General features: G+C 47.4%; 2 protein-coding genes across 4 annotated transcripts in view; one reads left to right on the top strand and one right to left on the bottom strand.

The window, feature by feature from the left end:
• Positions 1–10,255, bottom strand: part of Acox1 (acyl-CoA oxidase 1) — a 26,436-nt gene extending 16,181 nt beyond the window's left edge. Inside the window, exons 1-3 of one of the 3 annotated variants that reach the window (XM_041635767.1) lie at positions 9,995–10,255; positions 9,641–9,800; positions 3,031–3,191 (exon numbers count right to left, since the gene is read on the bottom strand). In XM_041635767.1, the coding sequence (XP_041491701.1) occupies positions 3,031–3,191; positions 9,641–9,800; positions 9,995–10,103 (430 nt within the window). In that variant the 5' untranslated portion in view covers positions 10,104–10,255. Of the gene's footprint in view, positions 1–3,030; positions 3,192–9,640; positions 9,801–9,994 lie in introns of those variants that run through there. The other 2 variants (XM_041635766.1, XM_041635768.1) reach the window with 2 other exon arrangements.
• Positions 10,237–24,921, top strand: Ten1 (TEN1 subunit of CST complex). The gene is made up of 4 exons (XM_041635769.1): positions 10,237–10,373; positions 16,340–16,474; positions 18,044–18,201; positions 24,720–24,921. The coding sequence occupies exons 2-4, from the start codon at positions 16,386–16,388 to the stop codon at positions 24,887–24,889; spliced, it is 417 nt and encodes a 138-aa protein (XP_041491703.1). The 5' UTR covers positions 10,237–10,373; positions 16,340–16,385; the 3' UTR covers positions 24,890–24,921.

Raw genomic sequence — 24,921 nt, 5'->3', positions numbered from 1 at the left:
GTTTGTTTGTTTTTTTTGAGACAAGGTCTCACTGTGTAGCCCTGATCAGCTGAGAACTTACTATGTAGACCAGGCTGGTCTCACACTCAGAGATTTACCTGGCTAAAAATAAACCCAAAAACAACAAATATACCTTTTTGGTGAAAAGAAAAAGAAAAAATGTAAGCAAGAATACCAAACGCATAACTCTATATTTTGTTTTGGGGGTTTGGTACAGGAAATTGAGCCCAGGGCCTTGCACACACTGGGCAAATACCCAACCTCTGAGCTCCATGCCCAGCCTCCAGACACAGAGAAGCACACCTGTATAGTACACTCTGGAAATAACTTCATGCTATTACAAAACTCAACAAGAAGCGACAAAGAACCAACAGGAAACAGTCGCTATCTAAGGTCACAGAAATGTAGGAAATGTCTGAGGGTCGCTCTCACGTCAGCAGTGGTCACCATGAGCTACATGGGCCACGAGACAATTACCCCTTAGAGCAGTTGATAACTCAGTTGTCAGCCCACCAGAGGAATTACTCTCAGATGGGGCAACCCGTCAGCAAGGCTTGTGAACCACTGACTCGGGAAGCTGCTGCAGCAACAGTACGATAGCTCCCCATTTCCACCATTTTCATGTGATGTGCACATGGAATCCCATGATTACATCTCAGTCTTATGGGCACACACATTTGTGGATGGTCAGGAGGATGACTTCTCTCTACACTATGTTCTCCATCATTAAATGCCTTACTGACAGAACAAGTTGGCCAGATGTGCATCCTCTGGACAGATCACAAATGGAACTTTGACAGATCCTACTTATGAAATTGCAGGTGTCTGGCCTTGTAGGATCTAAGCCCTTCAAGGGATTTATGGTGAACTAGGGCGGTATTGCAGGTGCCTGGCCTTGTTACAGTCCTTTAAGAGATCAACAGTACCTATGTTGCCCTAAGGTTCCTTCACTGGCACCTCCCTGCTCTGACTGAAAATAGCAATTAACACTCTGAGCCAGTTTTTGATGCAAGGTTTTAGATTCAGTAGACTAACTGTGTTTAGGTCCTAGGATTCAGGAGATAAGAAAGGCTGTTAACTGACTCTGTCCAGATATTATTAATCACACTTAAGAAAAGTAAAACAGGGCTGGAGAGATGGCTCAGTGGTTAAGAGCATTGCCTGCTCTTCCAAAGGTCCTGAGTTCAATTCCCAGCAACCACATGGTGGCTCACAACCATCTGTAAAGAGGTCTGGCGCCCTCTTCTGGCCTTCAGGCATACAGACAGAATATTGTATACATAATAAATAAATAATATTAAAAAAAAGAAAAGAAAAGAAAAGTAAAACAGTCCACGTATTCTTTGCCTCTTCCTTAGATCTCTCATTGGTAGTCTCTTCCCTTTGTGAGAGATAGCTGGGACCTCCTCACAGCTGCAGCTGGGTTGCCTGCAAACTAGCAGGTAAGTTCTCCTCCGCATCTCCAAAGAGTGCCTGTGTCCCTGAGAATTTTCCTGGCAGCCTTTTTATTACTAACGAGTTGCTAATGAATGGAGGAATACATGCCTGGGGTTTTGTAACGGCAAGAAAAATAAGAATCCAGAGATAAAACTAAGGATGCAGAAGAAATGAGCCTGAAAGAATGTAGAATGTAGAGAAGAATGATAGACTTGGGACAGGAAGTTAGAGCTAAGAAATTAGAGACAATACAGACAAGGGAATCTGAACCAAAGAAGAAATAAGGAAAATGACCCTCAGACACTGTGTGACATAACTGTAAAATTCTCTCACTCCTTCCTCCCCAGATTCTGGGAGGTTTTTCTCTGAGGAATCCTGGGTAGGGGCTGAGACTCTCCCTCTCTAAGACAGACCAATCACAGGAGAGATTTGCCTCTACTCTGAGAAGGACACGTTGAGCACACAGAAGAAATGCTTAACACACGAGGCAGGAATGGAGAATTATTTGGCAGGCACAATATTGGGAGATATATATATTTAACCCCAGCTCTCCTTTACTGCAGAGCTGGGGTTAAACCGGGAGACACCTGTGTGCTGCTCGGCAAGCCCTGTTCTTATACAGAGCCAGATTCCAGCAGCAAAGCAGGACTGCAGTGGCACCAGTGACAGAGGGCTCATCTAACATGCACGAAGACTGGGCTCTGTTCCACATCAAAGCAAAAAGATACAGACAGAAAATGGTTGAGAAAAATACAGTAACCCAAAACCAAGAAGGAAGTCTCGTGGGAAGCCACAGGATTCAGGCAGCTGGGAAGAACTAAGACTAGCACAGGGGACAGAGGCGGAGCAGCAATGCAGGCGTGCATGACTCACAAAACCAAATCTGTTATCTACCAAGTTTTGAGGGGAGAAAGGAACCTTTCCAGCGAGAGGGATCTGCCAGTGCTGTCTCCAGGGCAGCACCTGTGCCACAGAGCTAACGTGAAGCAGGCAGCACAAGAAGCGGTCCCTGTAAGATGGCATGTTCTCCAACTGCTCATCTGCTTTGTGGCCAGACGGCTGAGGTGAGGCTGCTTTCCACACTGTTCCTTCAGCTCCTGAGCCCTGTAGAGTACCCTTCCTCAGCCCAGGCCTGGGCCTTCCCAAGAGGCTCCCAGATCCACAGAACAGGTCTATGGAGATTTCTTGGTGTGTCTTAAAGGAGGGAAGTCACACTCCAGAGCAGCATTCTTCCGACTCTCCTCTAGACACTGCTAAGGCGCCAGCCCTCTGGAGAACCTCCAACAGGCTCCTTCATATTACACACACCAACTCAACCGGGTGCTCTGATGTGCTCAAATGCCACCTCTCCAAGCTGCTCAGTAACTGTTAACAGTGCATACCCGTGACAGTGACAACGGCTTTAAGAAGTGACACTGAAGGATGTTCATAGGCCAGAGCCCTGGGGAGATAAACTCAGAAAAGGGAAACTGGGTTTTGATGCAACAATTTAAAAATAAAGTCCCAAACACATAGCTACAGAGAAGGAAGAAAAAAAATCAAATTTTTGAACTCATGAGGTGGTCGCTCCAGGACCACCAGATGTGGACTAACCGTGGCCCATCTCCGTCTGGGCGTAGGTACCAATTATCTGGAGATCTTGGGACGGACGTATCCATTTCTCTTGCTGAGCAGTGGTGCCCTGATTCAGCAAGGTAGGAATAAACATGGAGTAATTGAGGCCCACAGGTTCCACAAAATTGACCAAATGTAGTCTACAGGAGAGAAAAGAAAAGCGTCTCAGCCTCACGCAGGACACTGCACCCACATTCACTCTCGTTAGCCTGTCGTTAGCGTGTGCCATGACGGGGAAGGAGGCACGTGGAAATCAGAGGCAACAACTGCTCTCCTTTCATCTTCGGGTTCCGGAAATCAAACCCCATTTGTCAAGCTTGGCAGCAAGTACCCTGAACCATCTTGCCAGCCCCACAACCAAACAAAAAATCTTGGCCCTGAGGATGAAGAGTAGAAAATTGAGGACCCCCGTTTATTAAACTAAATGTAGCCTCCACCGTTTTCTGTGTAAAAAGCCAAGCACAGGCTCTTAGGGAGCAGCTCTTCTCTGCACCCCAGGGCAGAGTCTTCCTGTCTTCCTCTGGTGCAGGATGGGCCAGCTCCTCAGCCAGCTCAGCTCGTTCCATCACTGAGCCGCAGCCTGGAGTCTTCAGAATTCTTGTCTCATTTTTAAAAAAAGAAGTCCTGTATAAATTATACACTTAGTCTGAAACAATGGGCTTGGTTGTCACCTCTGTTCTGACTGCATGGGTGCTTTAGTGTGGGTATGGGTGCTGTGTGCGTACTGCGGTCTTCCTTTCCGGGTTAACTTGCTTTGAGGATCAAAAGGAACTCCACAGACGTTATTATAGGCCTGCTAGCAAAACTCCTGAAAATAATTTATTTTAATGTTTTGTTTCTCTTCTCTCACTGCATAACCCTGGCTGACCTAGAATTTGCCATGGGGCGCAGCGTAGTCTCAACTCCTGGGATCTTCACCCATTAGGCCCAGGCTGGGACTGCAGGCATCTGCCACCACACCAGGCATCAGGAACAGTACAACAGCCTCTGCCTAAACGACCTAAGCACACAGCCTGATGAATAAGTACGTATCACAGGGCAGGACCGTGGATCTCTGAAGATCTCCAGGACATCTAGTGGAAGTGATTTAAAAATTGCCCCCAACGGCCAGTGAACATCGCTTCAGATTAAGGAACTGCACTTGGCCCTGAAAACCAGTCCGCAATCACCTTCACGTCAAACAGAACCTAGGAAACACAAACTGAGTGCACCAGTCAGGGCTGTGCCTGCCATGGACTTCCTAGGGGTCTGTTCTGCATTTCAGCCAGGTGTGCACCCCAAGAACTTGAAGTACAAAGGCTCTGTCACTTAAGTGACTCTGATGTCTTCTCAGGGGTGACTGGAAGAGGTGTCACCCAGGAGACACTGAGCTTCACAAGGAGCAAAGCATGGGCTACAGTAGGAAAGGAAGACTGCCACTCCAGAGGGGCTAGCACCTTAAAAGCAGCAACAGCAGCAAACACAGTAACTGCCTACTGCTTCATTCCCGCAATAACACTGCACAACCAGCCAGACTCTTCCGCTTCCCATCAGTCACAGCCACTCCGAGACACTTTCCATGTGGACGCTCTTGGGACTGACACTGCCAATCAACCCAAACGAGCCAATGTGATGACAGAGTCTGGCAGAGGGAGTGACTTCTGTGTCCTCCATCCTGGGGAATGTTAATGGGTGTTGCTCAGTGAGCCTTTGCTTCGAGGTCGATGGTTTCAGTTGTGTGGTCAGGGCACAAAGATCCCTTTCCAGCTGAGGTAGGTGCTAAGTCTAGCATGGAGAAGGCACTACACTCACTGCCCAGCAAAACAAATAAAACATTTTTTGGGTATGCTGGGACCAAAGGTCCAAATGACCGTGAGATAACTGACTAGCCAACCTAAGCACATAGATGATGAGAAAGCCCCAAATAATGAATGCCTCTGTCTCTGGTTTCTGTAACATCATATTCATTAACTATTATTTTAAACTGGGTGAAACTGGTGTGGCACATGCCTGTTACCTCAGAGAAACAGAAGGCTACGGCAGGAGGACCTTAACAGACGGGAAGCTGGAGGGAATACGAACAGAAAAGGGAACTAAAAGCCTGGAGACAGACAAATGTCTAAGTCACCCTCCAGGGAAGACTGGCATGACATCCCAGCAGGCCTTCTGAGTCTCACTAAAACCATCGCTATCGCACACTTCCCATTTCCACGAGTGCGTGTGTGCGCATGTATGGAAAAAGGAAACAGGAATTTCTGAGAAATAAGGTGTAAGTGGGGAGCCAAAAATGGTGACTATGTAACACACCCACATTTCCACGAGGGAACTGAAAAGGCTGAACGCCTTAGTAAACACTGAAAACTGGGAGATGAAGTTATAAAGATATTAACAGAGGCAGCTTTAGGAAATGAGAGTAGCTGGGTGTGACAGCACTATCCTATGAGCCAAGCACTCAGAAGGCAGAGCCTGCGGATTGCTCAGAGGGCAAAGACAGCACAGTCTGCACAGTGAGTTCCAGGCTAGCCAGGTCTACAGTGAGACCCTGCCATTACGGAGGAGGGGACAAGTAGGACACAAACACCAATGTTTCCTTAATAAAAATTTCTGTCGTTTCCCCCTTGCCCAGACCACCTGAAATATAACTGAAGAACAAAGTCTGTAGCTGGAGATTTTGCACACCTGAGAATCCAAACACTTAGAACTGAAGCGGGGGTCGGGGCATGGAGAGAGGGAAGGTCTGGGCTACAAAGGATTAGAACTGAGGCGGGGGTCGGGGCATGGAGAGAGGGAAGGTCTGGGCTACAAAGGAAGACCCTGTCCTGATCAGAACACAACAAAACAAGGAATAAAAAATCTGAAAAACTGTACTTTAGTGATGTTTAATCCCCCTGCAGGTGCTTGTCAAGAAATCAGACTTCAGTAATGAATTCAGAGGGACCGGGGACAGAGCCCAGGACCTCAGACACAACCAAGTGTTCTATCATCAGAGCTCTACACCTTAACCAGCTCCAAGGAGTCAGCTTTAAAAACCCCAACTGTCACTCTTAAGAACATTTTCTTTTCATTGCAAACGACGTAGTCAAAAGCACTCAACAAGCTGAGGCCAGAAGTTTTCCAAAATTCCCAGCGTGGGCTACAGGGTAAGACCCTGTCTCTAGGGCAGGGAGACAAAAGGGATCTCAGTGGTTAAAAGCACTGGCTGCTCTTTCAGAGGAACTGGGTTTGATTCCCCGCACCCGCATGGCACAACTCACAACCATCTGTAACTCCAGTTGCAGATCCCATACTGCTTTTGGTCTCCTCAGGAACCAGGTAGGCAATTAGTATATAGACAATTAGTGTACAGACATACATGTATGCAGAACATCCACACATACTATTTCTTTAAAATATCAACTTTGTAAAGTAACAATACAGTCTTTAAAAAAAAAGAAAAAGAAAAAAAGAAAGAAGTCCCAAACAAGACATAAAAGAGACCATTTTAAGAATAAATAGCTGAGTGATGGTGGTGCAGGCCTTTAACCCCATGGTTCAGGAAGGCAGAGGCTTTGAGCTCAAGGTCAACCTGGTCTACAGAGTGAGTTCCAGGACAGTCAGGGCTGTTACACAAAGAAATTGTCTTGAAAAACAAAAAAAACAAGAAAAAAGAAAAAGTAATAAATACATAACAAAGAGACCAATAAACGCCCTGAATCCTCAGAAATCCCTCTGCTTCGTCAATTCTAGACTCCTCCCACGTTTTGTTTATCTGATATATTTTACAATACATGGTAAGTTTTGGGTTCCTTCCTAAATTTTTATTACCAGATGAAACAGACTTGCAACCTGGTCCGCACGAAGGCAAAATAAGCCATCTACAATAGTGATACGGAACCAGGCAAAGTGGAATAATGCTAAGTTCTTCTTAATGGCACATAAAATCCTGCTGTCAGTTCCAGTCAGAACTCAAGATACAGGAGCGATCACACGCTCACAGATGCCTGACTCCAGGCACTGCCGAGACCAGCTTCCAGCCTCCTCCGTTACCTTGTACTAACCTCTTGTACTGATCTCCTTGTCACAGGGCACTGAAACTTATCGCTGCTATTTCATCTGAAGAGGAGGCATGGCCCACAGGAAGGACTCTGCTCTAGGCCTCTGTGATCTCATTCTTGTCTGGCTGCAGATTGCACTCCAACACAGGTTATGAAACATGCTGAATCACCCATTGACAGAACAAACAAGCAACGCTTCTCTTTTATGTTGCTTTGAGAAGGTATAAAATCTCAGCAATTTTCAAGTTTGTAGATCCAACATAGTCCACTTTCTAACTCTTTCCTAGGATTTACTGTGCTCCAAAATACCACTAATTACAAAATTTACAAACAAAAATGATTATTTGCAAGTTGGTGAGTGTTCTCACATTTGAGCCACCAAACTAAACACAAAAGAGTTTAAATGTAGCTCAGACTGTCCTCAAACTGGACAGACACCAAGGTGACCTGATCTGCCTCCACCTCCCGCGGGTAGGATTACAGGCACTCGTCACCGCGCACTTTACAAGTTATTTCTGATTAGTACGATTGACTGGAGATGTGAGGAAGTCTTTAAGGGGCAAGCAAACCACTTCACCGTCACAGTAATGACCAAATCAAGTCAGGAGCACTGGCTGCACTGTACCGGCAGCACGAAGGAAGGAGGAAGGGCAGGACTTGCAATCATTTACATCAGTTCTTAAAAACATAGTCTTAATAAAATTTAATCTCTTTAAGACAGGCAAGGTGGCTCATACCTGCAACCCCAGCACTTAGGAAACTGAGGCAGGAGAAGTACTTGGAGTTGGAGGTCAGTTTGTACTACATAGTGAGTTTCAGGCCAACCTATCCTCAAAACCAAACTTTCTATTGTTGCTCAGGCACTGTAGATTTAACATAGGGCCTGGAGCATACCAGGTAAAAGTGAGCTATACTTCTGGTCCAAATTTTTCTTTCTTCTTCTTTTTAATTAAGTTATTTACGTACAAGAACGCTCTGTTTGCAAGTACACTTGCAGGCCAGAAGAGGACGCTGGGTCCCATTATAGCAGCTATGAGCCACCACGTGGTTGCCGGGACCTCTAGAAAAGCAACCAGTAGTTTTAACCTCTGAGTCCTCTTTCCAGCTCCTTTCATTTCATTTTTATTTATTTATTTGGTAATGCTAGGCACTGAACTAGGTAATTGTGCATGCTAAGCACCTAGGCAAGGGCTCTACTGTTGTGGTAATCTCTAGCCTCCCAATTTTACTTTTATTGATGAGAACACTGGAGTTTCTGTACAATGTAAAAACCCAGAAATAAAAGATAAGTGTCAGAGATGGCACAAAATGTGTGCCCGTTAAGGCTAAGGGAGAAAAGAGTCTCTATGAATAGCTGAAAAGCAAAGTGTAAGAGAGCGAGAGAAAAGGACCCGCTCCCCAGCAACAGGACTACGGCAGGACTATGCACAGGATGGGATGGAGGCTACACTACATTCCACAATGCTGGGTTCTTAGAATGTGGTTTAGAATCAGATTCATTCTGAGACCTCTCTCACATTTCCCATTACTTTATACCCGAGGTACACACTAGAGAAAAATCTGCTGTTATTCCAAAATATTTAAATATCTGGTCTTGCAACTACAATGTTTCTCAGAAAATCAGTAGGCCTTTCTTCCCTCGCCTTCAGTGCTGACGATCAAACCCTGGGCCTGTGACTACCTGGCAACCTGTGTCCACTGAGCCACACCCGGCACAGGCAGCTCTCTCACAAAGTGCAAGCTCACTCTGCGTTTAAATAGCTGTAACTGGGATGTTTGAAACAAAATAATTTTTATTGCTATTTATTTGTCTTGTCTTTTTTTTTTTTTCTGAGATAGGGTTTCTCTGTAGTCTGGAACTAGCTCTGTAGTCCAGGCTGGCCTCGAACTCTGAGATCAGCCTGCCTCTGCCTCTTGAGCGCTGGAATTAAAGATGTGAACCACCATCACCCTGGCTCAAAAGAATTTTTTAAATTACATTTTAAATTTAATTCTACTGTGTGGGGGAGGGTACACAAAGGCCACCTCTAGTAAACAGGTCAGAGGACAATCTCTGATTCTTTAATGTGGGTCCTGGGGATTGAACTCAGATCATTAGGCTGGGTGGCAAGCTCCTCTACCCGCTGAGTAACCCCCTCAACCCTTAAACTTTTAAAAAAATGAGAAACAAAATTGAGCATATCCATTCATATTAGCACTTTACAAATATCCCACTGAAAGACTTAGATGCAAAAGTAATATTATTTTGGGCTGCAGAGATGGCTCAGAGGTTAAGAGCACTGACTTTACTTCTAGGGGTCCTGAGTTCAATTCCCAGCAACCACATGGTGGCTCACAACCATCTGTAATGAGATCTTGTGCCCTCTTCTGGAGTGTAGGCACACAGGCATCCAGAACACTGTATACATAATAAATAAATAAATCTTTAACACAAAAAAAGTAATATTATTTTTCACACATAAAACTGAATCATGAAATGTTCAATTTGAGCCTTCAAACACCATTTAAGATGAAAAAGGCCTCCCCAAACTGCAGCTGTAGTATGGACTTGCACTACGGTGTTAACGGGCACCTACTTTTTAAACCACATGATCTCTTCAGGATCTGAGATGCCAAATTCCCTCATCTTCTTCACCATGCTGGCACTCTTCTTAACAGCCACCTCGTAGCGCTGGCTGCGAGTGAGGAAGTTATAGTCTTCATGCTGGAAGTCCGGGTCGTTCAGAATCAAGTTCTCTGCAAGGGAGTTAAATGACATCAAGAGAAACAGCATTCACCCTCCCGGAATCCCAGCAGATTAGAACGGAGAGCTGTTCCCTCCTAAGCAGGGAGTCCCGGCTTCCCCTAAACTCCAGGGACCCCAAGTTCTCATCCATTGGGGTCTTCCGTCTGGTTCTGGAGAGGAGGGAGGCCTGACGCTCCGGCCTCACCGATTTCTCGGCGGCGCCGGGTGTTCTCCGCACTGCCATCCAGGATGTTCGTGATCAGCTCGGGGTTGAAGGTGGCGGCGGCCCGCTCCTTGCGCAGGTCGGGGTTCATGGTGGCGGCCAGGGTTGGTGGCAGAGGAGGTGGCGACAGAAGTGACAGACGCCAAAACGACGACGACGCGGATCTGCTGCCGGAGCGCAGAGCCTGCCCTAAGAGCTCGGCCGAGGCCCCGCCCCGCCGGCTCCACCACGCCCCGTCCCCGCCGCCACTCCCCGCGTGACCGGCTGCGATCTCGGAAGCCGGGACCGCCCGCCGGACGGACGAATCCCCTGCCGCGGGCCAGGGGAGGTCCCCGAGCCGCTCTTCGTCAAGGAGACCAAGGTAGAAGGTCAAGAAATAGCTGCGGAGCAGGGAGAGGAGCGGGGCGCTAGCGGGCGTCGCCACTCCCGGTTCACGTGATCTCTCTGGGCCGAAAGGAGACGCGCGCCGCGGATTGGCCAGGGCTTTGAGGGGCGGGATTGCGCCTGCGCAGTGGGGACTCGCTTAGTTCCAGGCTTTGGGGTCGTCTCGCTAAAGTCTCCCCGGAAGCGAGAAAGGGACTGGGTGACAAGGCCCTAGGGTGGGGTGAGGAGGCTAGTAGAGGGAAGGTGGTGGTTTTCCTGGACTCCACACAAATTGGAGCAAAAGGGGACCAGGACAAAAGTCACGTTCGGGAGAAGGTTCATTACTGTTGGTTAAAAATTTTGACGACTTGCGAGGCTTGGGGCTCTTGGGAAACTTTGCGGTTTATCAGCGGACAAGGATGTGGATTGAGAGGGAACAGGACGTGTTTCTCTATGTTTAGTAGTCCAAGACGTTTTCTTCCTAACCTGGTAGGGCCTACAAGTTTTGAAACCAGACTTCGGTTTGCTTTATCATCATCATCATCAAAAATGTAATTGTACGCTTGCAAAGCTCCAATGTACGACTTATAACAAAGAGTTTCTTAGCCTCCAGGACAGCCAGTTTTCGCCAATTTGCTTTTTAGTTCTTATTCCTTAAAAAGCCCAAAGTTGCGGGGCGTGGTGGTACTAGCTTTGACTCCCAGCACAGTTCAAGGCCATCCTGGTCTATAGAGAGAGTTCCAGCACAGCAAGGGCTACACAGAGAAACCCTGTTTCCCAAAGCAAGAAGTGCTAAGTGGTCGGCTGGAGATACAGTTTACATAGTGCTAATCTAGCATGCTCAGAGCCCAAGACTTGCTCCCCAAGCATCCCATAGACTGGGCACGGTGGTACAGGTTTGTAATTCCAGGTTGAGGTTTGAGGATCTAGGAGTCCAGGCCGTTTTCAGCTGCGCAGAGTTTGAGGGCAGCCTGGGTTGTGTGTTGACCTGTTTCCAAACGTTTTTAAATGCTAAAAAAAATGCACTTTCTTCATTTAATTTAGTGGTCTTTCGACTTCACGCCACATGGGAGAGCTACAGTCAGTTACGGCTCTCTAACTTGCCCTTGAAACAACATATTTAAGACCCATTTCCATTAACATTACCTCGGATGGATACAGTCAATGAAGGATTTATCTTGAAAACAAAATTTAAGGAAGCCCCCCATTCAAATTTTTTTTCTTTTTTTGATTTTTCGAGACAGGGTTTCTCCGTAGCTTTTGGTTCCTGTCCTGGAACTAGCTCTTGTAGACCAGGCTGGCCTCGAACTCACAGAGATCCGCCTGCCTCTGCCTCCCGAGTGCTGGGATTAAAGGCGTGCGCCACACCACCGCCCGGCCCCCAATTCAGTATTTTAATGTGCTGCTTTTTTCTCTTGGGGCTGGAGATGGGCCTCTGAGCTACATCCCCAGCCCCACAATATTTATAAATTCAAAAGAGAAAAATAAGCAAACTGCTAAAACTTTTAAATAAAGACCATATCATTGTTGCTTCTTGTGCTTTCTGCTCGGGCTCCCGTCCGCCTGCACAAGGCTCTGTCGCTGAGGCTGTTTTCAAGGCGCTGATACTTCATTTAGTTTGGTTATTGAGAATTGTGTTCCTCTTATCAGAAGCTTATATCCCAAAATACACTCTGCACAAGCAATTAATAAGATAAGGTTGAAGCTATTGCTTAATGGGGTAAAAAGGGACCATTTCATGGTAAACCTTTGGCAGACTCTCACAGAGGGGACGATCTGGTCAAATAGTGACAGTTGGAAATTTGACCTGGCCTCTTGGTACAGGCCTGGAATCTCAGCTACTTAAGACAGTGAGGCAGGAGGATCACAAGTTCAAGACCACCCGGAGTTGCAGAGAACTGTCAGTTTGGTTTACAGCAGCGCTGGGTCTTAATTGCAGTAAGAATTATGTAAGAATCACAGTACAGGTTGGGTGTGGTGGTGAAGCCTTTAGTCCTAGCACTCGGGAGGCAGAGGCAGGTGGGATCTCTGTGCCTTCCAAACCATCCTGGTCCACAGAGTGAGTTCCAAGCCAACTAAAGCTACATGAGACCCTGTCTGAAAACAACAACAAAAGAATCACAGTACAAAATGGGAAGTGACAAGGTATTCAGAGGTCAGACTGGCTGCTAATGTTGAAACCGTCCATCTGGGTGGGCAGCAGGCAGCACTAGAAATACTGGCGAAGGTAGAATTCCGGCAGATTTCGTTCACATGAATAGTAAGGTACGGCTTTAGATCAGTGCTCAGCAGGTATGGGGTGGGTGGTTTCAGTTTTCATCCTCTTCATGAATCCAGTCACCCATCATATTAAATAATATCCCAGAAACTGGACGTAGCCATCAGAACCCCTGCCTCATGGGATGATAATCTGGTGAGCGAAACAGACGAAAACAAAAAAACAGACCAAACTCTTTGAAATCTGATTGTTTAGTAAACCGCAATGAAGAAATAGATCAGTGTGGAGGTGTAGAGTGAGTAGGGCTATAGAGAAATCTATGTTAGTGGTAGAGGAGGAAGACACTACTGTCAAAGAGCTATTTGAAAATATCTAAAGTAGAAGGGACTTGGAAAAAAAGAAACAGTCTGGTAAGTCTAGAAAAGAAAAACTTCACATTGGGCTGACAAGATGTGATGTGGGAGGTCCTTCTATGTGTTGCTTTTATTGGTTAATAAAGAAGTTGCTTTCGGCCAATGGCTTAGCAGAGTATAGCTAGGCTGAATCAGGAAGACCTCTCTTAAAGGAGCTGCAACATGCCACCAGCAAGCAGAGCCCATCCGAAAAAAAAAATATATATATATGGCTAAACTTTGTTTTTTAGTGTCTAGAATTCCTTTCCAAGCCCTCTCAGGTTTTATGTGGCTTTAGCTAGCACACGTTGGAGCGCCAATTTGTTATAGGAGAGCTGCTTGTTTCTGGCTGCTCAGGCCTGAAATAACCACACAGAAACTGTATTGATCCAATCACTGCTTGGCCCATTAGCTCTAGCTTCTTCTTCTTTTTTTTTTTTTTTTTTTTGGTTTTTCGAGACAGGGTTTCTCTGTGGCTTTGGAGCCTGTCCTGGAACTAGCTCTGTAGACCAGGCTGGTCTCGAACTCACAGAGATCCTCCTGCCTCTGCCTTAAAGGGGATTAAAGGCGTGCGCCACCATCGCCCGGCTAGCTCTAGCTTCTTATTGGCTAACTCTTACATCTTAATTTAACCCATTTCTATTAATCTGTGTATCGCCACAAGGCTGTGGCTTAGCAGGTAAAGTTCTGGTGTCTATGCCAGCTACATGGCTTCTCACTTGATTCCGCCCACTCTCTCTATATATATGTCTATTCCAGCCTGGCTATATTCTGCTAAGCCATTGGCTGAAAGCAACTTCTTTATTCATTAACCAATAAAAGCAACACATAGACAGAAGGACCTCCCACATCAAAGATGGCTCAGTCGATAAAGGCTCTTGCCTCCTGAAGATGCAAGCCTACAGGCCTGAGGTCAAGCCCCAGAACCCACATAAAGGTTTGAAAGAGGAGAACCAACTCCACGAGGTTGTTTTCTGACCTCGATTGTGTGCTATGGCAAGCATATACCTGCACATATACCAACAATAAATGCTATTTATCATAAAAAAAATATTTGTCAGGTGGCAGAGGCAGGAAGAGCTCTGTAAATTCAAGGCCAGCCTGGTCTACTGCATAATGTTGTGTGTTGCAGGCCAGCTAGAGAACTGTGGCTTTTGTCTGAAAATAACTGAATAAAACTTGTTTGAGAATCAGGAAGAGCTCTCGGCTACAGATTCTGGGTTGATCATGAGCAAGAGGAAGGACAAGGGGAAATAAAGGCTAAAGCTAGGCCACTGCCACCCAGTGTGGCACCATGGGCCAACCTCAGACTGGGTTCTGTTGGTTACAGTGAAAGGCTGCCTTTCACCCCACTTGTGGTGAGTCCTGTAGTCTGACCCCCATGTGTGGATTTTCATTTTTGCACACCCAGGAATCTTGATAGGGATCAAAGAAGCAGCTCCCCTTTCACCCAGATTCCCTGGTTAATGTTTGTCACGGTTGCTTTGCCGATAATCTGCCGGTCAGCTTTGTTTATTCCCTCCCCTTTGGAGCTGTTTGAGGAAACATGGAAGTCCTCCTTTGCTTACCAATATCTAAGAATCTCCTAAAAATAAGGACATGCACAGGAGAATTACGGTTAAGGTAACGGAACGTTGACGAAACACTCCTGTCTGACCTACATCCCTTTTCATGGTTTTACTGTTGTCCTTTATTGCCCTTTACCAGATGTTTTGCTAGTCTGGAATCTCATCTGGCATCATAAGTGACATTATGTTACCTGCTGGGGGCTGTTGCAATAGAATGCCACAGAGTGACTTAATTTACAGGCTCTCTAAATCTGAGATCAGAAGGTCCATGGAGCTGCATAGTTGTGTACACTCTAAATGCCAGTGGTTGGGAAACTGGGCCAGGAGTTAGAAGCCAGCCAGGGCCACAGAGTGAAACCCAGTCTTTAAAAGAAAATGTCCAAGGGCTGGAGAGACTGCTCTTTCTTGCAGAGGACCTGAGTTCAGTTCCCAGTTCCCACCACCCATGTCAGATAGCTCACAGCTGCCTGAAACTCTAGTCCCAGGAGATTGACTCTTCTAGCCCCTATAAGCATGCACACCTGCACATACACACACATAAGTAAAAATAAATTTTTAAAAAATGAAGATAAGGACCTAGAGAGATAGCTCAGTGGTTAAGAACTCTTATTGGCTGGGCAGTGGTGACACACACATTTAATCCCAGCATTCAGGAGGCAGAGGCTGGCGGATCTCTGTTAGTTCAAGGCCAGCCTGGTCTTCAGAGCAAGTTCCAGAACAAGCTCCAAAGCTATACAGAGAAACCCTGTCTCAAAAACTGAACAAACAAAAAGGAAAGGACTCACTGTTCTCGAAGAGGGCTCAGATTCTCAGCACTCATGCGGCAGCTCACAGACATCTGTAACTACATAGGCACCAGGCATACAAGTGGTCCATAGACATACATGCAAGTAAGACACCCGTACACATGTAGAGAATGACCTGAAGAAGCAGTTCTGGGATGGATAACTTTTATGCAGTGCTGGGGATCCAAACCACGCTAGGCAGCAGCTCTCTGCCAACTGAGCTACATCCCAGCTGCAGGTTGCATACAGGACCTGTTGGGATTAAAGGCACAAGCTGCCAAGGTTACCAGCTTGTAGCCAGTGTTTGATTAGAATGAGTCAGGCTCTTTTGTTTGTTTTACCTATGGCTCAGCAGTTAAGAGCTCTGGCTACTCTTGCAGAGGAGGACCTGGGTTAGATTTCCAGCACCCCCCCCCCCATGGTGGCTCACAAATGTCAGCAGATCCTTCCCCCACTCCTGGCCTCCTCAGGCACTGCTCTTACTTTGTGGACAGACATACATGCAGGCAAAACACTCACACACACATAAAATAAAAATGATATGGCTGACGTGAGCAACAATAGAGACTCTCCAGCTCACAAAGCTAGAACACACTTGTGCATCTTTTGTGGGGGGTGTTTTGAGACAGCGTTTCTCTGTGTAGCCCTGCTGTCCTGGAACTCACTCTGTAGACCAGGCTGGCCTCAAACTCAGAGGTTCACCTGCCTCTGCCTCCCGAGTACTGGGGTAAGAGTGTGGGCCACCACCTCTGCCTAGTATGTGTTTCTTTATAGACTTCTGCCTTATGAAACTGATGGAGAATGGAGATTGCTGTGGGAACAGACTCCCCCTGTAACTTTATTTATATATCATGTGTATGTGTGTCGGTGTGTGATTCAGGCTTGTATGTTAGCTTGTGTGAGCTCATGACGTATCAAAGACTTGCACAGCCCCTCCAACTGGAGTTAGTCTTCCAGATGTGGCTGGTTTCTCGTGTCTTATGGTTGGCTTGGTTTATCAGGAATCTTCAAATCTCCATCCTGACTATTTGGTTCCTGGTGCCATCGATGCTGCCCAGACCTGGGATCTACTACTTCCCCTGGGAAGTCAGTGATGGCCAAGTTCCCGACGGAAGCACGCTGCGAACTTTTGGCAGGTAAGAATGGTCATCCCTTCATGTGGCGGGGTGGTTACATAGGTCCCCTCCAAAGAAACTCAATTAAAATGGTTTTAATATTATTTTGTCTAATTATAAATTCTCACTGTGCAGCCCCAGCTGGCCTGGAATGATCCAGCTAGACCAGGCTGACCTTAAACTCAGAGATCTGCCTGCCTCTGCTTCCTGAATGCTGGGATTAAAGGCGTGCACCACCATGCCTGGCTGTATTGTTTTAATACAAATAACCCACAAAGGAGTAAAGAAAAGCAAACATCACATGTAGCATCACTGTCCGGACAACCATCGATAAGTTTGTGACCTCTCTATACTCTATCATGTGGATCTGTGTGAGTGATCATTTGGGCAGATGAGGGTACACACTTACATACATATACTGTTAGTTGTCTATTGTCCTGTCACTGGCCACCTGAAAGTAGAGCGGCACCAGCATGGTGACACACATCTATGACCCTAGCTTGGGAGGCTGTTGCAGGAGGATCTCAGGGTTCAAGGCCTGCTGGAGAAGCTTGGCAATTTACTGCCTCAAAAGAGAAAAAATAAACTGGGCACGGCAGCTCGTGCCTTGAATTTAGTACTTGGAAGCAGAGGCAGGTGGGTTTCTGTGAGTTCAGGGCCAACTCGGTCTACATATTGAGTTCCAGACCAGCCAGGGATGAACATCACCAGGAGACTGTATCCAATGTAAAAGCAAAGTCTTTATTGTGAGTTCACTCGGGTCCCTCTGTCCAGCTGAAGCTTCAGCAGCAGCACAAGAGAGACCACCAGCAGTGAAAAGTGGGGAGGTGGGGAGGTTTATATGGGGGAAATTCCAAGCACTGGGCTTGTGATTGGCTGTCCCCTAGTGGGGTGAGGGGAACTCCAGACTTCCAGGCTTGGGATTGGCTGCCTCCTATGATGTAAGGGGATTTCCAGGCCTGAGGGGAATTCCCAACTACCAGTGATTGGTCCATTTTCCCTGCTCAGGGATTGGCTGGTTTTGTGTCAAGGGGCAAAGATGGCTCTGGTTCTGGGGCCAAACTGTGTTTTTTTCTTTGGTTCTTTTTACTTTTTTGATTCTAATTTTTGGACCAGGGTGAAATCTTTGGTTTGGTCTGAATCTAGGGGCTTAGTGCGTTCTTTTGATCCTGGTTTCAGGGTCTGGGGACTTTTTCTCCGGCTCTAGGTTCGGGAACAAAATGTCTCTTCCCCTAGCTCTGGTTCCATTTCCAGGGCATGTTTTGTTCCCTGGCTCTGAACCCAGAGCCAGACTGCTTGGGGGTTGTGCTAGGGCTATGGACTTACTGGGTCTGTGGGGGCCTGGGCCTCTTAAGACCTTGTTTCAAAATCAAACTCACAACATTCAAAGTCAGAGTAAGAAAATTGACAGGCAGTTGCCTCCCATCTGTAAGGCAGTGGGGGACACTTGTTCCAGTCCGTGACTTATATTTTATTTTCGAATCAGTTTGAGGCCAGTCACGGACTTCCACGGATTGGTTGGCCTCCTCGACGGAACTTGGAGGTTGGCTTGTCTATGAGCAGAAATGCTCTCGCTTCCTCTGCCTCCAGGTTGCTCTGCTATGACATGACACGTTCCCTGGTGACCCTGGCAGCACAGCAAAGATCTGATCAGTGCCAGCTGCGCGTCTGTACGAAGTTGGTGGAGCCCTTTGAGCCGTGTGTGGGCTTCCTGTACATGGTTCTTGGGGAGCTGGAGCATGAGGAGGGTAAGGAATGCTCCCTACAGCCTGCTTCACTCTGACACCTCTGCTGGGGCATCTTCTGTGTAAATCAAGAGTCACTGAGCCTGGGACACACACCTTTAACCTCAGCACTCGGGAGGCAGAGGCAGGTGGATCTCTGTGACTTTGAGGCCAGTCTGGTCTACAGTGCGAGTTCCAAGACAGTCAGGGCCACACAGAGAAACCCTGTCTCAAACAAAAACAAAACAAAAGAACCAGGAAAATATGGGATTGGGATATAGCTCAGTGCTTGCCGTACGAATGTGAGAACCCTGAATTCGAGTCCATAGAACACAGTGAAAATCAGTAGGTGTCTGATTCCAGTGTTCCTACAGGGAAACAGGGAGCAGAGACCAGACTGGTGCACACATGGCGAGCAAAGAGACTTTGCCTCAAATGAGGTGGGAGAGAGGACTGGCTCCCAAAGTCGGCCTCCGGTTCCACACATGTGCCGTGGCGTACACAAGCCAATGCATAAAGCATAAAAAAAAAAAAGAATGAGGAATGGATTGGGCCTGTCCTATTGTCCTGTGACCTAGTGGGATTGCCATGCTTACAGATCAGCCCATGAGGTCAGGGACTCTCAGGAAACAGGTCTGACTGGACTCGAATGGACCAGTCAGGTGATGCTGAGGAACGGTGAGGAGGTACCACCATGGGGAGGGACTGAAGTCACAGGTTTCTGAGGGTCTGTGTATGAGGTAGTTTACTTAGGGCTTCCCAAATATGCCCACTAGCCCTGAATTGACATCTTATGTCTTGTAATTTATACTTTTAAAAATCCACGGGCTGGAGAGATGGTGCAGTAGTTCGGAGCGCTTGCTGCTCTTGCAGAGGACCTGGGTTTGGTTCCCAGCACCCATATCTGGTAGTTCACAACTGCCTTTAACTCCTCTTCAGGGCGCTGTAGTCACTTCTTTCACACTCGTGTGTGTGTGTTTGTGTGCCCACGCATGAACGTGCGCACACACATACACAAACAATTAAAAATAAAATCTTTTTTTTTAATATTTATTTATTATGTACACAGTGTTCAGCCTCCATGCCTGCAGGCCAGAAGAGGGCACCAGATCTCATTACAGATGGTTGTGAGCCACCATGTGGTTGCTGGGAATTGAACTCAGGACCTCCGGTAGAGCAGTCAGTGCTCTTAACCTCTGAGCCATCTCTCCAGCCCCAAAAAATAAAATCTTTAAAAAAAAACCCATGGTGGGTTATAACTCTGGATGAAATACATAAATTAAATTCATTAATTAAGTAGGAGATTTAATTACTTTTAATATAGAAATTAATTAAATGGCTAGTTTTAATTATATTGTATTTAATAAGCCTTCGAGGCTCAGAGTCAAGATTTGAAAGTCAGAGTTCCTGCCTTCATAATTGATTTGGGAGAGATACGAAGGGAGACACACGAAGGACCTTTTATCTTTTAAAAAAGTTATGTATTTATTGTATGTATGCACACTCTAATGTTTGCCTCAACATGCATAAACACATTGGCACCATTTTCTTTAAGGCCAGCTCTCCAGCTCCTGTTTGGTTTTTTTTCCTTATGATTTTTTTTTTCATTTTTCTGAGTATTTCATACACGCCACTCTGGTCTAGAGCGAGGCATTCAAGACCAAGCAGCAGGTAGAGTCCTGTGTAGGCTGAGTGTGGCCATGCCTGGCGTGACCTCTCACCTGGGCAGGAGGGTGTACTTGTGATTGCACTCAACCTTCCTGGGCCTGGCCTTAAGTCCTGTCGGGGTGCAAAGGTCCATCAAACAAGTGTTGTGCCCTATGTCCCGGTGAAAGTCCTGAGGAAAAGGAAAGGCTAGCGAGCTGTACTTTTCTAACTTTTCATGTAGAACCCGCCATGAGACTGGTGTGGACACCAGTTGTGTGATCAGCTCCTAAGATTTGGCACCTCCCGGTACCACCCAAGGTCCCGAGGAGTTCCTTTCTGGACATGAGGTGTTTCTGGTCAGTCTGAGGTTCCCAACTTTGTCCTTAGCACTAATTGCATGTTGTGTGAGTCTCACTGGTTATAGCAACTGCCAGTTCACAAATCTCATTGCTCCTCTTTCAGAAACTACTGTAAAAAGGTTTAATTGACACATGGTGATTGTCTATGCATGTTATGGGGCACAAGGTGACATTTCAGCACTTGTCTAACGACCGCATCAGAGCAACTGGCATACCCATCTCGGGAGACATTTCATGTGTGTGTTGGGAGTGAGTACTCAACAATCCTCTGTTCAAGTAGTTGGCAACAAGAGGGCCCGATGGTGCAGGACTGTAATCCTAGCTACCTAAGAAGTTCAAGGCCTGCCAGTGATACAGTGTGAGTTCAAGACCAGCCTGGGCATCTTGGCAAGGCCGTCCTTCAAAAAGTTAAAAACAGAGAAGAGAAGAGAAGAGAAGAGAAGAGAAGAGAAGAGAAGAGAAGAGAAGAGAGCTAGGAAGGGGCCACAGTTCAGCTATGGCAGCACAGAGGTGAAGGAACTTTTCTAGGAGAGACACAGGGCATGAGGAAGGAGAGTTACGTGTTTGGTGAATGCCTAAGTAGCTGTCACAGAGCCTGAGTCCAGGCTGGCAGGGACAAAGGAAAGAGTTTCTAGGCAGATGGGGGAAGCGGCTCAGTGAGCTCAGAGACTTGGAAGTCTTTCTGCTGCAGGAGCCCATGCAGAGGTCTGCGGGCTTTCTGCGCTCATCCGTGGGTGGGACCAGGAGGGTGGAGGCTGGTGCATTGGGCAGGAAGCTTGGTAGGCAAAGACTGATCTCTACAATACCAGGAAAATGGTTGGAAGGTACTTAGGGCCAGCTGAGGGGACAGAGAAGGTGAGAGAAAGTCCAGGAGTCCCAGTAGGTGCAGTGCAGGAAAAGGGCAGGAAGATGCCAAGAACAAAGTTTCTACAGCAGAGGTGGAGGATTCTGGGACAACCAGTCCAAGGTGCAACGTGGGTGTGGCCATAGAACTGGAGCAGAGGTGACAGGCAGTGTGACTGGTTATCAGTGAGAAGGAGGGGACGGGCATGCCACGTGACCTGACAGTGGGCGAACTCTGAACTCACCTTTCAGATCAGTGGGGCGCGTGGGTGGGAGCCGGAGTGGGGGTGGAGGTCGAAGTGGGGAGTGTGGGGTGGGGTCCTGAGTCGGGAGTGTGGGAAGACCCACTTGTCTGGATGATGCCAGGATCTAGCTAAGTCCCACAGAAAAGCCTGGCGCATTGTAAGATTCCAGGAGAGACCACAATATGCCAGGGGGCATAAAGGGAAGGATTGGACACAAGAGTGTGTGGGGCGGGGATGGGAACATGGTGGGATTTGGGGTAACTATGCAAGGACAACCTCTGATGTGGTCGTTGAGGGGTACACATGCCAGGACTAGCGTGCTCCACACAGCGGGGCAGCAGTGGTACTCACAGCCGTGTATGCTGGACTTGAAGCCAGGGCCTCCTGCGTGCTAGGCAAGCAGTTATGCTTTTACTATCCTTAGACGACCTCTCTTGTACACTAGCCTGGCTGTGTGTTGGAGAATGACCTTGAACTCCTGATCCCCTACCTTCCCAGTGCTGGGATCACACGTGTGTACCACCATGTCTGTTTTATGTGGTGCTGGGGCTCAAATCCTAGACCCAGTGGGTGCCAGGCAAACTATACCAGCTGACTACATCCCCAGCCCTTTCCTTCCTTCTGAAGATTTACTTTCTTTTAATTGTCCGGATGTGTGTGTGTTTCTGTCTGTATACAAGTATGTGCACAAGCCTGGGTCACCCTGGAGCTGGAGTCGAATGGTTATGAGCAATTGGATGTGGATGCTGAGAGCTGATCTCAGGTCCTCTGCAAGAGCAGTGTGTGCTCTTGACCACCGGCCTGCCTCCCAGCCCCTCTTTTTGTTTGTTTGTGTTTTCAATGCGTGTTTGTGGCGGTGCTGAAGGTCGCGCTCAGGACGGGCACACAGACAGGTCCTCCAGTTTTTGTTTGAGATGGGTTCTTCTTCAGCCACACCTTCGCAAACGCTCGGATGCTAGGCAAGCCCCATCCTGCCCGGTTTACCTCACACCTTCCACCCCAGTTAAGACTGGGGCCACAGGCAGCTGTCTTCTGCTGATGGACGTCCACGCTCGTGTTTTCCCTCCCATCCAAAGCAAATGGAAGCACCTGGCTGGCCAGTCACAGGTGATTGTACTGGTAGGAAACCATCTGTTCCGCGGCCACTCTGTCACCTGCAGTGAAGTGTTGCCCAAGTAGACAAGAAAAGATAAGGCAACCGAGATGGCTGAGCTTAAAAATAAAATGGGGCGAGAGCAGTTGGGAGTGCGCGCTGCTCTCCCTGAGGATCCAAGCCTGGCTCCCAGCATCCACATCAGGCAGCTCACAGCCACCCACCGGTCACTGCAGCTCCAGGGGAGCAAATATTCCCTCTGGGCCTTCCTAGGCACCCACACTCATGGCACATGTCCACCCACAGATACACACTCAACCTAAAATTCTAAATCTTACCAGGCGGTGGTGGCACATGCCTTTAATCCCAGCACTCGGAAGGCAGAGGCAGATGAATCTCTCTGAGTTGGAGGCCAGCCTGATCTACAAGAGCTAGTTTCAGGGCAGCCAAGGCTACACAGAGAAACCCTGTCTCGAAAAATGAAAAAAAAAAAAAACCCAAAATTTAAATCTTCTAAATAAAGCAAACAAACACTTTTAATATTCTGTGAAATTTAAGTAGATCTCTACGAAAATCTTCAGACCAGAAGTTTGGGAACATTTGTCATAGGATCCTGTTTTGAGGTTAGTATCTCCCTTCCCTCATTTCAGAACCCCCTCCCCACCCAGTGGCGTTCACAATCAAATCAGAGCCTTGTTCCTAAGGAAGGGCTCTCAATAAACTCCTCCCATTCCTTCTGTTTTTGCTTTGATTCATTTTGGTTTGAGACAGGGCATCTCTATCTGTGTAGCCATGGCTGTCCAAGAACTCACTCTGTAGACCAGGCTGGCCTCCAACTTTCAGAGATCTGCCTGCTTCTAATTCCTAGTGCTGGGATTAAAGGCGTGCGCCACCACTGCCCGGCTGTTCGTTTTGATTTTAATTATTTATTGTTACTGTGTGTTTGTGTGAGTACAGGTTCCCACAGAAGCCAGACCTGGATTACAGATGTTTTTGAGCCACCCAACATGGGCGCTAGGAATCAATCTCGGGTCCTTCAGAAGAAGAGCAAGTACTTTTAACCACTGAGCCGTCTCTTCAGTCCCCCAGCCTTCCACTTTGACATTATGAACATCTGATTCTGGTCTTGTTCTTGCCGATCCTTCAAACTCTTTAGAACTAAATGTGTCCCCAGGCCTCTCAGGGTGGTAGGAATGTTTGATTGACGTGTGTAGATATCCCATCCAGAGGCCTGAGTGGGGATAGTCGGCAGCCAACACCTGTCAGTAGGTAAAGATGGGGCCACACACTGAGGACCTTGGTTCCCTTCCCAACACTCACGGTGGCTCAGGACCATCCATAACTCCAGTCCCAGAGGATCTGATGCCCACTTCTGTCTTCTGGGGGCACCAGGAACACACATGGTACAATAACCTGCATACAGGCATAACATCCATGCACATAAAATAAATCGGAACATAAGTAAGTAAATATAAGGGCTGGAGAGACGGCTCCATGGTTAAGAGCACTTGCTCTTGCAGAGGACATGGGCTTAGTGCCCAGCACCCACACAGTGGCTCACAACCACCTGATATTCCAATTTCAGGTGATCCAATGCCCTCTTACTGCAGGCCCACTGTGCACCTACATACATGTAGGCAAACACTCATCCACATAAACATAAGTTGGTTTTTTTGTCTGGTTTTTTTTTTTTTTGTCTTTTGAGGCAGGGTTTCTCTGTGTAGCTTTGGCTGTCCTGGAACTCGCTCTGTAGACCAGGCTGGCCTCGAATTTACAGAGATCCACCTACTCTGCCTCCTGAGTGCTGGAATTAAAGGTGTGAAAGGTGTGTGCCACCACCACCCTGCAAAAAAAAATAAATATTTTTAAAATAAAAAAATCTAAGTGCCTGTTGTGGACACCCCAATCAATGTCTTTCCTGTTTGATGTTACAGGAACATTGATTGACATTATATGTCAGGTCGCCAGTACAGCTGCCAGCAGGCCTCCAACCCGTCCCAGGGTGGAGTGACTTACCCTATAAGACTAGCCTTGCTTGGAGCTCAGTTCTTTGTATTTATCAAACATGGTTCCTCTTCACTCCAATTTTCAATGACACTGGTCCCAGGGTGCCAAGGAGCTTCCTCTTAGACCAGTGTTTCCTCAGCGCTGGGCTTTTGGAAGGCAAAGGAATTGAATGTGGAGGTTCAACTTCCTGCTTCCTAAAGCACACAGGGGGCCTGTGGTTCTGCACCTCCTGGAAACAAAGTTGCCGACTTCCTGGGAGCCTCGGGAGGGAAGAGCTCAGGGGAACATGGGTAGAGCGCCTCAGCCTCTCTAGGAATCCCTGCTAATGCCTCTGTGTCTGTTTTCCAGATGGAGGTTCTGTGGTGAAGGCCCGACTGCTCACCTGTGTGGAGGGGATGGATCTGTCCTTGTTAGAAAAAGCCATCCTGGAGCAGAGGCTGTGCCTGCAGAAGAAGCAGCAGCCAATAGGAGTCGCCAGCACCTTGCCCTCTCCTCCAGCTGCTCCTCCTTCCCATTGACAGCCTTCGCTTGGAACCAGAAAGCAGCAGCG

Source organism: Microtus oregoni, unplaced genomic scaffold, assembly GCF_018167655.1.
Source record: "Microtus oregoni isolate MIOR12 unplaced genomic scaffold, Mior012 000048F_ref0000485, whole genome shotgun sequence".
Taxonomy (NCBI): domain Eukaryota; kingdom Metazoa; phylum Chordata; class Mammalia; order Rodentia; family Cricetidae; genus Microtus; species Microtus oregoni.
This window is presented reverse-complemented; position numbering and strand designations above follow the sequence as displayed.

Bases quoted from the DNA above. Each gene is read 5' to 3' on its own strand.
- Ten1 (XM_041635769.1), top strand. From the start codon at position 16,386: ATGCTGCCCAGACCTGGGATCTACTACTTCCCCTGGGAAGTCAGTGAT. The intron at 16,475-18,043 runs GTAAGAATGGTC...CTCTGCCTCCAG, and splicing joins ACGCTGCGAACTTTTGGCAG to GTTGCTCTGCTATGACATGA. The intron at 18,202-24,719 runs GTAAGGAATGCT...TCTGTTTTCCAG, and splicing joins GGAGCTGGAGCATGAGGAGG to ATGGAGGTTCTGTGGTGAAG.